Consider the following 14,514-nt stretch of genomic DNA (forward strand, 5'->3'; position numbering starts at 1 on the left):
TGTCCATTTCCTTTTTGAAAATGTTCCTAACTTTCATTTGATTCATAACATCTCCAAAGTGGGCTGGCCTGGAAACTCTGCATTTGATTTATATAGTTGGCCCTGCTGAAGAGAAAAGCCTTTTAGTATTTTTAAAAGGTTAGAGGGGATAGTGGGAGAATTAAAAAAGCTCTAAAGGGCCTTATTCTCCACCTCACCAGTCTTAGACCCATAGAACTCCATGGAGTTGTTTTTACACATACAGGGCCAGATTCTCTTCAGTACCAAGTTATATCTGATGAGGGGCTAGGGAAGTGAGGAAGCGTGTCACACGGTATGCACACCCTGTCCTCCTTTGGGGCATGGCGGAGTTGTGATACCACCATGGTTACAGTCTACCTGACTGTCTTTAGGCTGAAAGCTGCACAGCCCAGAGGCCGCAGACAATATGGCTGCCCTTGCAGTTAGGGCAGTGCGGCCCATTGGCCCGAATCAATTACAGTGCCCTTGTGTTCAGGGCAGCGCAGCCTAGGGGGCAGAGTCTATATAACTGCCCACAGATGCAGGGCAGAGTGGTCTGTCGGCCAGAACCACTTTAAGGCAAGCGTATAATCTGACTAGAGACAAGGTAATAACAAAGCTACTTTAGGCTGGGGCAAGACGGGGGGAACCTCATAAGCGACAAAAAGTACCAGAGTTGTGTCTCTGAACAGTAAGGTCCGCCAGGTTCATACTGGGTGTTGGCAAGGGATAAGGGTAACTAGCCTGCTTTAGAAGATGCCTTGTAGCTAGGACTGTGACAGAGGCAGCAAACATCAGGAGAACTGGAAAAGACAACTGCTGTCTTTGGCTCCACAGCTTCCTCAGGAGAGGCCCTTCCACTGTAGGGAAACCAGACTGAGAATAAGCAGCATCTGCAACAATGTACATGAGAGTCTTTGGGTTTTCAGCTTTTTGACATAAACCTGAAATTTTTCACTGTAAAAAGAAAATAATTTCTTGACCAGCCATGCTAATTTATGCTTTTCCAATAATCTGGAAAGAGTTTGTATGAGACATCAAAGACCACATTCCCTCTTTCTGAATGAAAACGGACAAACGGTTTTGCTTAGTATACTTTATTGAACAAGCAAATTAAGAGACAGTGACACCATCAGCCTGAAAAGAGCAGAGAAGTGTTTCTGTGCGGTGATCTGCTTGTGGAAAGTGAAAGCACTTTCATTCATCCTCAGACCTGCATCAGGGTTCCTCATGTTAATTTTTGCACAACTTACACTGCAGAAGAAACACAGAAAGAAAGAGAGAGAGAGAGAGAGAGAGAGAGAGAATGATCTAAATGTATAACCTGGAAGTTAAACATTTCAAGTTTTCCAGTGAACTAATCCAATAGATGCTAGTTATTCATACATGATGGGCCAAATTTTGCCCTCAGATATGCAACTGGACTTTCATGAGAGTTGTGCACATGTATTTGAGGGTAGAACCCTTATAGAAGAGTCCTATACAATTTAATAGGGATAAAATTAATAGAGTTCTGTAGAAATTGAACTAAAACCCCACAGAATTAGAATGAGAACCTTTCTAGAGAATCTTAAACCAGTCCATACAATCAGATAGCTAATATCTCTGGTACAGAAGCTTACAGACTGGTTTTAAAAATTCTCTACTACCGTTCTACTGGACTTTTTCATAAAGGAAAAATTTATTTCAGATTAAAACAGTTCACTCTTCTCCTCATCCCCCGCTCTCCCTCCACCCCCAAATATTTATATACTGTACAACTGAATAATCTCAATGTAGAGGTTTGATGGTGCTCTTCCTTTGGTCTCCTGCCACAGGCCTATCTAGTTTTTCTAGTATCATAAGCCTTAGGATATTATGGCTTAATATTTAGAAGGGAGATTTCCAAAGGTACAAATGGGAGTTAGACTCCTAGCTAATGTTGATTTTCAGTGGGAGCTGGGCACCTGACTCCACTCTGTTCCTCTGGAAGTCTCCCCCTAAATCTTTTGTTCTACTAGTCAATTTCAGCTAAAGCCAGCTACAATCTGCCTGACAAAAACCAAAACCAAGGTCACCACAGCTTTCATTTCTCAGCAAGATGGTAACCACCAGCAGTCATCAACACAGTAGTGCTAGCAGAGATTAAAAAGAGTTTTAAGAAAAGAGTAGCAGCAATGGTTTCTTGGGGAAATATGTTACAATAGGCTTTTCAAGATCTTATACCAAAATACAATTAGTCAAGGGGTAATATTTTTCAAAAGCACCTATGTGCCGTAGGAGCCTCGCCCCTATTTTCAAAAGTTATTTGGGTGCTTAAGTTTCCTTGAAAGTCAGTGGGACTTAGTCTCCTACATCTCTAAGATGTTTTTCAAAGTTTTGCCCAAGCTCTATTAACACTTTTCTATAATAAATCTGAAAATGGCTGGCCTATGAGTCTCTGCATTTAACGGCCTGTACACTCATTTTTAAAAGGTTCATTTCCCTATGGCCACCTCTTCCTGGCCTGATTCTCCATTGCCTTGCACCTTGTATAGTCATGTAGCCAGTGCAAAGTGGGTACAAAATGCTACCAAGTCAAAATTGCAGCATTCCAGCCCTACTTTTTACTGGTGTAAGTGACTCCACAAGATGTAGGAGATGGAAAACCAAGTCTCCTTGTCTCCCTGCTCAAAACTGATACACAGCTCATTGCAGAGGCTTCATAAACTGGGTTGGGAATGATCTATAATGAATTTGAAACAGCCTCATTTTGTTCTGGTGGAAGCGCTTCAACTTCACAGAAATTGCTGAATCCTGCACCCTCTAGCACATACCTACCCACCCACAAAAAGCTACCAATAAATATACCATCTGGTTTGTGGCCACATGTTGGGGAAATAAATGCTTCAGGGTGGATCAGCTCTGAGAGTATTTTTTTTTTCATTCAGAATTAGTCATTTATTTCTGCTCTTGCCTGATAGATCCACCAAGCGTACAGTTGTTGCTGTATGTTTTACCATCAGTGCCACAAACAGACTGGTAGACCATTGGGCAAATAGTGACATCTAGTGGCGGCTTGCAGGTCCCCCTGCTCACCTCCCGGCTAGAGAATATTATAACATTTTAGATTATTTTTACCACCTGTTTCTTCTATGGCTCCACAGTTCAGAGAAGTGGATAAATGGTTCTCATTCTGGTTCAGTTTTATACACTCAGGTTCAGGATTTCCCTCATTTCCTCTCTGCCTATGAGGAGAAAGCAAAGGCCTCCTGCCTGTCTGACTAACTCACCCGTTGATGGTCATGGCGGACAAGAGTTTCGGTACTATAAATTGTGGATAAATTGGAGAGAGTTGTGGATAAATTGGAGCGAGTCCAGCGGAGGGCAACAAAAATGATTAGGGGGCTGGAGCACATGACTTATGAGGAGAGGCTGAGGGAACTGAGATTGTTTAGCCTGCAGAAGAGAAGAATGAGGGGGGATTTGATAGCTGCTTTCAACTACCTGAAAGGGGGTTCCAAAGAAGATGGATCTAGACTGTTCTCAGTGGTAGAAGATGACAGAACAAGGAGTAATGGGCTCAAGTTGCAGAGGGGGAGGTTTAGGTTGGACATTAGGAAAAACTTTTTCACTAGTAGGGTGGTGAAGAACTGGAATGGGTTACCTAGGGAGGTGGTGGATTAGCCACTTATTCAGCTTCCTTAGAGGTTTTTAAGGTCAGGCTTGACAAAGCCCTGGCTGGGATGATTTAGTTGGGTTTGGTCCTGCTTTGAGCAGGGGGTTGGACTAGATGACCTCCTGAGGTCCCTTCCAACCCTGAGATTCTATGATTCTATGATTATATGATACTATCTAGGTTGTTGGGGAGGGGATGACCCTACAGCCTTTTCTGTTGCATGTAATATCTGATATGGCTCAACTCTATTGGTACGAACTAGCTAGCAGAGCTGACGCATACAAGAAATTGGCCCTGAAATGCAGAGCTATTGAATAAAAGCTCCAGAAGAGTTTGTGTAAGATGAAGAGAAAATCCAAGACAAACAGTACCCATTGCCCTTCTCTGTTGCTCTCTGTGGCCCAAATTCTTGGCTAGTGGAAATCAATGTAGCTTTGGGGACTTTAATGGAGTTATGTCTATTTATGACAGATGAGGATCTGGCCTTGTATCTCATACAGTCTAAGTACAGATTGTATTGACTACATGGATAGCTGGACCACAGCGGTTTACTCCCTTGGTTTGATGGCACTGGGGTAGTTTTCCTGCTTGATTCCTTCCAGTTTCTCTTATTGGTTTTAGTGTTTCTCAGACATAGAGATCTCACCCAAAGTGTGGTGCAACCCATTTATACTGATCTGGGAAATGTGATAGATGAGTAGCAGTAATAAGTGGACTCATATTATCATCCTGACTGGCAATTCATGGAACAAACACACAGACATGGATGATACAATGTTGGAGAGAAATTAAATTCAAAACACTCATCTATCAAAAAATGGAATGAAACCTATCCCAGCAAACAACATGGCATGGACATTTCTGCCCTAATGGGATGAGAATGGAACTGTAAATGACTCTAGTACATAATGATTGGATCTGTTTATTGTTGGACAGAGAACATTCTCCAGGATTTACTGTTCCACTAGAAGTTTTTGCTCAGCTGGTTCTGAGGACACACTCAAGCTTGTATAAAACAGCATAGTTCTGTTGACCTCACTGGAGTTGCACTGATTTATGCCAGCTGTGGATTCCTAAACATATTTCTTTCAAAGAATTCAGAATGTTGATTTAGGTTTTATTTTTCACTTCAATCACGTCTGAAATAATGTCAAAGCAGTGTCCAGAATGCCACAGCCTTACAGCAGCACTCTCCTGGATGTCCTCTCTGCTGGAGTGAGCTAATCATAGGCAAGATATGCGCCAGGGAGTGAAATTAACACTTGATCTCAAACGTCCTCAGCAACATCTTCCAGAGACGAATCAGTTCTTCTTGGAATTAGCCACTTATTCAGCTTGTTTCAGCACTAATGTCTAAGGCTGCACATGACGCGGAACTCTCCCTTAAATAATCTGGATTTCCAGAAGGTTCCAGATGTCAGACAAAGGGCTCTGTATATTTATGATCTCCACAACGTGCAATACTACAGATTGTGTATGACTCAAAATGAATGAACACCCTCGATTCTCAGCTGAACGTTTTTTATTCATATGTGGCTGGATATAGTAGCTGTAAACCATAAGAGAAGCAAAAAAGCCCATAGATGATGGTAAATATTACGCTGAGCTACCACTTTCCTCTATTACGAGTGCTGACTTTAATTTTTCCCAGTGGGTGCCCCACCCCTCTCTGCCCCTTCCCTTGAGGCCCCACCTTTGCTCCTCCCCTTCCTCACTCCACCTCTTCCTATCCCCTTTCTGCCCCCTCCCCCAAGGCCTGCCACCAGCCCACCACTTGCTGCTCTCCTCCCTCCCCACAGCGCCTCCTACCAGCCACCAAACAGCTGATCAACCGCCCAGCTGTGGCTGGTGGGTGCTGAGCACCCCCTATTTTTTTCTGTGGGAGCTTGAGCCCCGGAGGACCCACAGAGTTGGCACCTATGTCTATGCACAGTCTTGCACTAGCTCACACTTTCTAAAATGCAAGATGTTGCCTTAGTGGAGGCTGGAAGCTTGGAGAGGCTAAAACAGAACCCAAGGAATATGCCCCCAAACAAAGAAACTGGTACAATACAAGAAAGCATGACTTACCAAAACCCATCTGATAAACCTCCTTTCTCACCCCTTGGGCCCAGTAGCCTCACCCTAAAACCACAGCACCAACAAGGGACACATTCCTTCTGCACCAATCATTTAAAAAAGGATTAAGAAGAAGTTGGTCATATTCTTAGTTTACAGATAAATCATTGCAAGGGCTCAATATGGTATCCAGAGCTTAGTGTCCTAGTGATGCTCCTCCCTGTCAACCTCCAAACTTTCTGGCTAAGTCTAACACACCTGGGAACCAATTAGCTCCAGCCTTCACAACAGAATACAGAAGGTAATAGGTGGTGACCCACCAACCAGCAGAGAGGACTCCCTAGAGTAGAATAAAATGTGCTCCCATCACTAATGTGCTCTCCTTCTCCTTGTCTGGGACCATGAAGAGGTTAATTGAGGCTTGTTGGCAACAGATGATTACACTGCCAGCTGCCTTTTCGTCACAACAAAGGGGACCAAAACTTAGTCACCCAAGAAGCAGAATTAGCATCATAGTGAAGACAACAAAGACACCTGTTATTTTCATGATGGGGATGGTTGTCAGATCTGTGTTCAATATCTATTAGTGCTCTGCTCAGTAGGTGCCATCTGAAGAAACCCCATTCACAAAGCCCAGTTGTAACCCTTCCCTTTGATTGTGAAATTCCCCATCGGTCATTCTGTTGCACTGTACAGTGTGCTAAAGCCGATTCCCCAATATGATGGTCTGGATTGATAAATGAGGAGTTTGGTGTGTTGTCTGTTTGTCTGTCTTCCAAATTCATTCACCTTTAAAAGGGCAGAGAGATCTCTTCCTCCTTTTTCATTTTGTGGCAGTTTTTATCAGTGCTTTATTCTGAACCAAACTGATATGTTTCAAGCTCAAAATTTGCTTTCCCTTAACACTCGCAAAAATCTGCTAAACATTCTCAGTTTTCATGAACATTTCTTCTAGTGAACCCGTTTCCTGGAATATTCGTAGAAGACAAATGAAAAGGGGAACAAACAAAGCCAAAACAAGCGATCCAAGAGCCCAGTAAAGCAGTAATAGTCCAAAGTATAAGAGCAAAACAGACAGTTGTTCAGGGCTACAAATGAGATATATAAAGCCAGCTTATCAGAAGTGAAAAAGAGCCACTACTGATCAAACTTAAGTGGAGATCGTTTGACAAAGCTATCACTTTAATTTCTCGTCCTTGAAAGGTTGAGTGAGCCTATCTATTTTAGGAAGCAGCCTGCTTTGTCTCTCTCTGTTTTGGGGTTCTTGTGTGCTAGGATTCTGATTTCTAAAAAAATCAAGTAGTGTTACATTGCAGCCTTCCAGAAAGGGTATTTTATGTTTTTATCTAACTTCTCTGCGTGTATATCATGAACACAGCAGTATTATATCTTTTGTTCTCTGGAATTACTGCTCTGTAATTATTTTCTATACACTGGAAAGAACTCATATACAGCATTACAGTCCATAATCCCTTCTTCTTGACAAGAAACAATGGACAAAACTTTCTCCTGCTTTGCTTGTTTAATAAAGTAAACTCAAGAGACAGTGATATGATCCAAACTGATAATGGATACAGATAGTGTAATCAGGAATCAGACTCAGATACAATGGGGATTCATTCAACATTCACCGGTTTTCTTCAGACGCAGTGTCCCATTACTTTTCCTAGGAGAAAATGAAAACACAGAGAAATTAGAGGCAGTAAACTTGATGTTATAGACTAAAGTCCCCAACTGACCCACTTGTGAACAGAGAATCTGTAGTTTTCTACTAGATTGATAGAGCCATTCCTTGCTATTTTCCCCTCACAGATTATAGCATAGGTGCTCATGTGAACTATCAAACCTCTTGGGCCTTCAAACTTGGATGGGAAATCTCATGAGAGAGGGATCTCCTCTTATGATGTTGAACCAGAAATATTGCAAAAACTGCCTGCTTTGTTGCAGAATTTTTTCTCTTAGGATTCTATGCCAAAATGCCCAGAGTTGCAAGAAAATTAAATTAATATACTATAATTTAATTAAATGTGGAAACTGGGATTCAAGTTTTGCACACAGGTTGTGTCACTCCATATGTCAGACAAGCTGGTTTGCCTATCTCTAGAATTAAGACATTGCCATCTTGGGTTCACAAATGGTGGAAAATATCTAATGTTTAATGCTTTTATTTCCTGTTCAAGTTCTTCAACAGCCCAGAAGGTAACTTGTTCACTATCTGTATGAGCCTGGGTTGCCATACTGTTGGGAAATCAATGGGGATGTTGCTAAATAAAGGACCACAGAATTTAGCCTGACACTACTTTTCAGCAAGATGGCCACCACCAGTACTATATCCATGAATGATATTCTGCCATGGCATCAACCTTGATAGAAACAGGAGGGCTCCTAACTACAGTGGATTTCTTTTTTGTTTAGACTTTTTATTCTTATTCCATGAGTAAACTCTTCTGACACTTTCAATACTTTTCAATCCTATACAAAGTTATTTGGGTCCCAGATTTCTTGTTAGCAAACACCTCATTTGGGAGATGTAGCTCTGTGGACTCACCTTTTGATTGTCTAGTCTCTAATTTCTGCTGAGATAGGGAGCTCTCCACTGACTTCTAGTGATCAGTATTTCAATCAATTTGGCCTCATTACTGAAAGAAACTCTATAGAAACTGAGCAAATAGGCAAACAGATACAGATTCTGAACATGTGGGCAACCCTATGGGATAATAAGATTTATAGAAGTGACAGATAAATCAATTCTTGTCAAAGTTTTAATGCCTCAGGAGCAGTTCCTTGTTTCTGTACTTACATGACTGCTGCACAAAAGGAACACTTGTTTGTATATGTTTTGCCATCAGAGCCACAATAAGGTTGGTAGATCTTTGCACAGTAGGTCTCTCTACCTCTCTCTACATTCTTAAATTCACTGCAGTCAACCTATAAACAAAATAATGCCATTTTATTTAAAATTCCCTTCCTCATTTCTTTCATCTACAATTACAATAATAATGGGGTTGCCTACTCCCTGCGCCAGATCCTCAACTAGTATGAACCAGCATAGTCAGTGGAGCTACCCACATTTAAACCAGCTGAGGATCTGGCTCTCAATCTATCAGAAGTAGTTAAAACAATGGAAACAACAAGCCATTTTTTCCCACTGAGAAGTATCTGCCACCAGCAGAGCCAGGTGTATGACATCTTTCTAGGGTTTGCTATCCCTTTGAGCCTGTCTGTGTTGAAGGGATGGACACACAGAGGGCTGTGGGGAGTAGAGCTGTTGGGAAAATGGGAACATGTTTTGTGAAAACTCCCATGAAAAATGTATCTTTTTTTTCTTTGAAAAAATGTGAGTTATAAAAGTTTTTGACCAACACTAGTTGTGAGTTGCTCTTTATTGTGGAGAAGGTCAGGTTCCTGAGGACATGTTAGATTCATTCAAAGGGTGATCATAGCCTCTTGAATCCCTGAAAGTAGCAGCTTCCAACTCATCTTATAACTGTGAGAAGAACTAGCTGGGCAAACTTGCAGGCAGACCTCGTTCAACTGTGCAGCTATTAAACATAAAAAGAAATTGTAGAAAGAAGAATCCCAATTTAAATCTACCTTACTGCTGCATCAGTTATGGACCAGGGGATAAAACTGAGGATGGCAGAACTGGAAAAAGAACTATCCTTCCCAAGCCAGAACAGCTCCTGACCCAGCTTCCAGGTCCATACTGGTTCCAACCAAGCGAAGTGTCATTCCTGATCTTACTTCTGCAAACACAAGAACTCCACAGGCTTCTCATCTACTCCCATGTGGAATTCGAGGTAATGGTTTTAATCTTGAAAACTCCATGTGATTTGGCTTCTGGTTACCTTTGGAACCATTTCTATCCTTAAACCCACTGTGATAGATACGCCCAGCTGAGGTACTTTGCTGACAATGCCTAGGTATGAATTTTTAGGGATTAGAAGCAGGTTATTCTTAAGGGAGTTCCTGTGATGGTGGAGTGCCTTTTCTTTGAAGGTTGGAATCCAAGTGTATTAGTTTTCAGAGCAATGGTGCAATGCCCAGGAGGACAGCAGGCCCTACAACCTGTGAAACAAGCCTAGATTGGGTCTGCCAAACTTGACTCACAATTGTAACTTGTCAGGTCAGGCAATTTAAACTGGATTTTTGTCTGACGCTAGGAAAGACTCGTGATTATTAAATATTTCATCCTTGTATTGCCTCTGTTTAAGGAGAAAACTCTTCCGCCTACCTCTCTGGATTACTCATCTGCTGATGCCAACTGGAGGACAGCTGCGGTGATGGAGGACCCCATCACCCTTTCCTATATGATTGGTACCAGATGACTTAGCTGTGCTTTATTGGCACAAGTTGAGAGCCACAAGAGGCAAAAGCAGCAAAGAATCCTGTGGCACCTTATAGACTAACAGACGTTTTGCAGCATGAGCTTTCGTGGGTGAATACCCACTTCAATACAAGTCTTGCGTCCGATGAAGTGGGTATTCACCCACGAAAGCTCATGCTGCAAAACGTCTGTTAGTCTATAAGGTGCCACAGGATTCTTTGCTGCTTTTACAGATCCAGACTAACACGACTACCCCTCTGATACTTGACAAGAAGTAAAGTCTCAGTATGACACTAACCCAGTAAAGCAGTTAAGGACATGCTTAACTTTAAGCATGTGAGCAGTCCCACTGAGCTCAAGCATGTCCTTAAGTGCTTTGCTGGATCAGAGCCTTAAATGCAGTTAACATGGATTTACCTGTAACAATGCAAGATCCTAGTTAATGGGTAATATGCAGACAAAGGATGAAATCCTGGCCCCGTTGAAGTCAGTGGCAAGAGTTATGTTGACTTCCACCGCGGAGCCAGGATTTCACCCAAACATTTTTATAACTGTGAAGAAGTCACTCTCCAGAAATGCTCCACCTTCTTGAGCTCTGATTAGTTAGAGCCTGGGAGGAAATTCCACCCTTGGCCTCCTGCCGCCAGCCTGCCTTTCACTGGAGGGGAGAACTGTCACTCCACAACAAGGATGAAGGACTGGCTATAGGCCAACTAATTGGTTCTGGGCCAGCTGGCAGGCATATGGGGGCGGGGGTGTCCTCTGTAACTGAGTGGTGTGGAACTGCTGCAATGGCTGTGAGGAGCTGACCTGGATCCCAAGGCTGTAGCCAGGCTGATGGAGCAGCCCGGACGCAGCAGAGGAGTCCCAGCCAACACAAGGATTAAGGAGACAGACACCAGTCCACACACTAGAGACCAGAGCTCAGCAGCAGTCCGAACTCACGCTGGACTAAAGCCCCAGCACCACTGCATGGGTTGGAAGGTATTCTGGTTGGGACTGGGACTGGGACTGGGTGGCTGTTTGGACTCTTAATCACTTTGGAGAGCATTATTTTGGATATTCAGGGGTTGGGGACTGGGTACATTTTACTATATTGCTGGAGGATGTGTATAGCTGACTCCCTATAGCTGCCCCATCTTTGAATCATCCCCAGTAAAACCCAAGGGCTTGTCTTTGCTCAGATGAAAATGTTGTTTGTTGTTGAGTGAAGCATTTGTTTGTGGGGTTTATTCCTGCCTCCTCAATGGGGTTGGAGCATCATTGGAGGTAAGTGGAGTTCTCTCAGGCACATGGTTTGGGATATGGGAACCACTTGACAGTCAATGGAATTTAGATTCCTAAGTGTCTAAGTCACTTTTAAAAATGAGATTTAGGACCTTAATTTATTTGGAACTGCAATGCTGAGTGCAGCAATGCCTAGATATCTTAAAAAATCTGGGCCTGAATGCTATCAGTCTGACTGTATGAAAACTGTATGTCTGAATCCTAGGGATTTATTCTCTGGATCCTGTAGCATTCCTGTATTTTACCCTTTCAAATACTTCCCATTTACTTTTTAGTGTTTTTCCTGCCACAGATCTTGACTCTGCAATCATTCCAAACCATTTATTTTTGATCAAGGGAAAATGACTCACCTGGCTCCCATTTTGACTGGCAGCACCTGGAACAAAATCACAGACACAAAAGATCAAATGAAGGAAAATGTTTGAAGGCTATTCAGTTAAACACCTGGGGACAGATTCACCAGTTCACATTGGCTGCTTTGCACCACGCTAGCCACGCACAGCCACTGTTACTTTGGATTAACTGTAGCTAGTAAATATTACTGAGAGGTTTCCTGTATTCGTGGGTCATTCATGAAATATTACCTCCTTTGATGTAAATAATGACAGTGTTTTTCAGTGCTGAATACAACACATTTATCAAGACTTATTATAACTGCTAACAAATCTTATTTACTTCTGGATATTTGAATTCTGTGTCAGCATCTAGCACAGTCTTTGCCTATCAGAGGGAACGAAGCCCCTTGCAGTCAAATGGACACATCAAAGCAAGATTAAAGGCCAGGGAGTCACTTTTATGCTGACTGCTCAGTTAACTCAGGATGGTCTAATGGTTAAGATGCCAGATTGGGGTTTAAGAGACCTAGGCTCAATTCCTAGTCCTACTTTAAACTCATTCTGTGGCCTTGCTTAAGTCACTTAATCTTTCTGAGCCTTGATTTCCTCATTATTATCCTCACTAGTGAGGTCTAGTAATAAGGTCACTAGTGAGGATAATAATAAAGTATTTCTTTCACTCTGGATCTGTCCTGTCCATATGGACTGCAAGCTCTTGGGGACAGGGTCTGTTTCATACTATATGTATGTCCAGCACCTCTGATCTCAATTGGGTCCTCCAAGTGAAACGTTGATATAAATAATAACACTATAGAGAAGAAATCAGCTGTTCTTGGAATAAAGCAGTTCTTTTTGATGACACAGTTTTCTTTCTCTGGGGATGTGTATATGTTGGGCATCTCCTGGAGCAGTCATGGCTTCCAAAAGGTAAGAGAAGTCAAAGTGCCCTGTACGCATGCTTTTCACAAACTACAATGTCATAGCGTTTGTTGGGTGTGACCCAACATTAATTAATACCCTTAGATCTCGTCGAAACTCTGTTGTCTAGCACAACCTATGATCAAATATATAGTAGCAAAAGTTACACAAAGTCCTTGCGTCGATTTCAGTCTCCTGTATACTACCAAATCCCATGTCTGCATCATCCTGGAACTGAATCAGATTCAGGCCACCTCCCCTAAAAGGCAAGACGTTATTAATTTTATTAACTGTTTAGTGCCAACTGTGTACTTGGCTGTGAACAAGACCCAAAGAGAGTGGCATTGCCTGCCACAAAAACCTTGCAATCTAAGACAAGATGCACTGTGAAATCCAGAAGAGAGAATCATTATTTTTATCTTAGAATGCCAGTAGTAAACTACTGGACCCAGTCAAAAAAAATTGACACAGTTTTCTGTCAGAAAACAGTGTTTTGTCAAAACTGAAAGGTTTCAACAGAAAAATATCAAATAAATTTAAAATCAAAATGGAGTATTTCATTCTGATTTTCTTGGCTTGTTTCAACTTTCATATATAAATATAATGTAATACTAAAGTTAAGATTTTATAAAAAATATTATACTTAGTATTCATGGTATAATGTTTCAACAGTCTCAAAATGAATGTTTTAATAAGGTCAGTTTGATGTTTCCAGACTAAAAATGTTAAGAATTTCCATTGTGTGGGGAAAAAAATTGGAAATTTTAACTTTTTTGTCCCGATTTGGGATAAAAACAAATTTTGAAATGTTGGAATTTCCTGCGGGATAGACCAGCTCTATATTTTGCCATACTGGAGCCTGGAGTCCTCTGGTCTCTCAAATATATCTCCAACCATTAGAGGATTCTATCAATCAAGCTCTCACTGCCAGACTCACCCCTTAACCACAGAATGGGAGACATCCCTGGTTTGCACCACCAGCAAGAAATAGATTCCCTTTGCTCAAATTTGTTAAAGATGCTGAGATGTTGCTTGTTAAGTGGTGCACAAGAGTTCACTTGCTAGTGCAGCTCCCTTCCAGCATCTAAACATGGACACTTGGTCAGGCTCCATTCCTTCCACATGCATGGAAAGAGAATAAGCCACTGCACTGATACCTGGAAAGAGGAACTCCCATGAGCAGTGTGTGCATCTGTCCCTTAAGGCTCCCTCTCTTTTCTCTGCCTAGAAACTGAGCTGGGCTGACTACATCATCCAGGGGATAATGCACTAGGCCACCACCAGCTGCTCCAGAATATCAGGAAATAACAAAATGTACTCACTGGAAAAGCAGAAAACTGCCAGAGTGAGAAGTAAAAAGACTCCTGTCATCTTCATGGTGGAGCTGGGTGTCTGGCCTCTTTCACATCTGTCAGTGCTTTGCTAAGTAAATCTCCTACCCAAAGCTTACATATATATATGCAGCAGTCACCATGACTGTGAAATCACCCTGACATGGTAATTGGCATGAGCAGAGAGGTGGTGCCTGTTAGGTAGTGCCAGTTTGTAAGCAATGTCCTCGTCTGAATGTGTTTACCCTATACTTATACTCATCACAGGAGTCAGAGCTTGGATCTTGCGGATAAGGGAGACGTATTGCACATTAGACAATCTCCATTTCCCAACTGACCACTGCATTTCCAGCATGTTGCACCTTTAAAGCAGTGACTCAATAGGGTGGCTCATTATTGGTGGCTGCTTGTGCCTTATTGACGCCCATGGGTGTACACAAGTCCCTGAAGGGGAATTTACAATGGAACAAACTAGTTCCCACTGGGCATGTTCAAGATGATTCACACCAAGAGAGTTTAATGATTAAATTATTTGGCGTCTCCAAATTTGAGAAATGAGTTCAATTCAACAGCTGTGGATAGAAATGATGGAATGTGGCCCTTTTTCTTGGCTTGTAAATT

General features: G+C 42.1%; 1 protein-coding gene across 1 annotated transcript; it reads right to left on the reverse strand.

The window, feature by feature from the left end:
• Positions 1-7,209: 7,209 nt before the first annotated feature.
• On the reverse strand, positions 7,210-14,100 carry LOC120370754 (serine protease inhibitor Kazal-type 6-like). The gene is made up of 4 exons (XM_039485889.1): positions 13,885-14,100; positions 11,660-11,685; positions 8,496-8,623; positions 7,210-7,361 (listed from the first exon to the last, which is right to left on the reverse strand). The coding sequence occupies exons 1-4, from the start codon at positions 13,937-13,939 to the stop codon at positions 7,316-7,318; spliced, it is 255 nt and encodes an 84-aa protein (XP_039341823.1). The 5' UTR covers positions 13,940-14,100; the 3' UTR covers positions 7,210-7,315.
• Positions 14,101-14,514: the final 414 nt, after the last annotated feature.

Source organism: Mauremys reevesii, linkage group 8 (genome assembly GCF_016161935.1).
Source record: "Mauremys reevesii isolate NIE-2019 linkage group 8, ASM1616193v1, whole genome shotgun sequence".
NCBI lineage: Eukaryota > Metazoa > Chordata > Testudines > Geoemydidae > Mauremys > Mauremys reevesii.

What these genes read in the sequence shown, in the direction of transcription:
- LOC120370754 (XM_039485889.1), bottom strand. Translation starts at nt 13,939, where the DNA reads ATGAAGATGACAGGAGTCTTTTTACTTCTCACTCTGGCAGTTTTCTGC. An exon ending in GGCAGTTTTCTGCTTTTCCA is followed by an intron (nt 11,686 to 13,884) that starts GTGAGTACATTT and finishes ATTTTGTTCCAG; the next exon opens with GTGCTGCCAGTCAAAATGGG. An exon ending in TCCTTTTGTGCAGCAGTCAT is followed by an intron (nt 7,362 to 8,495) that starts GTAAGTACAGAA and finishes ATTTTCTCCTAG; the next exon opens with GAAAAGTAATGGGACACTGC.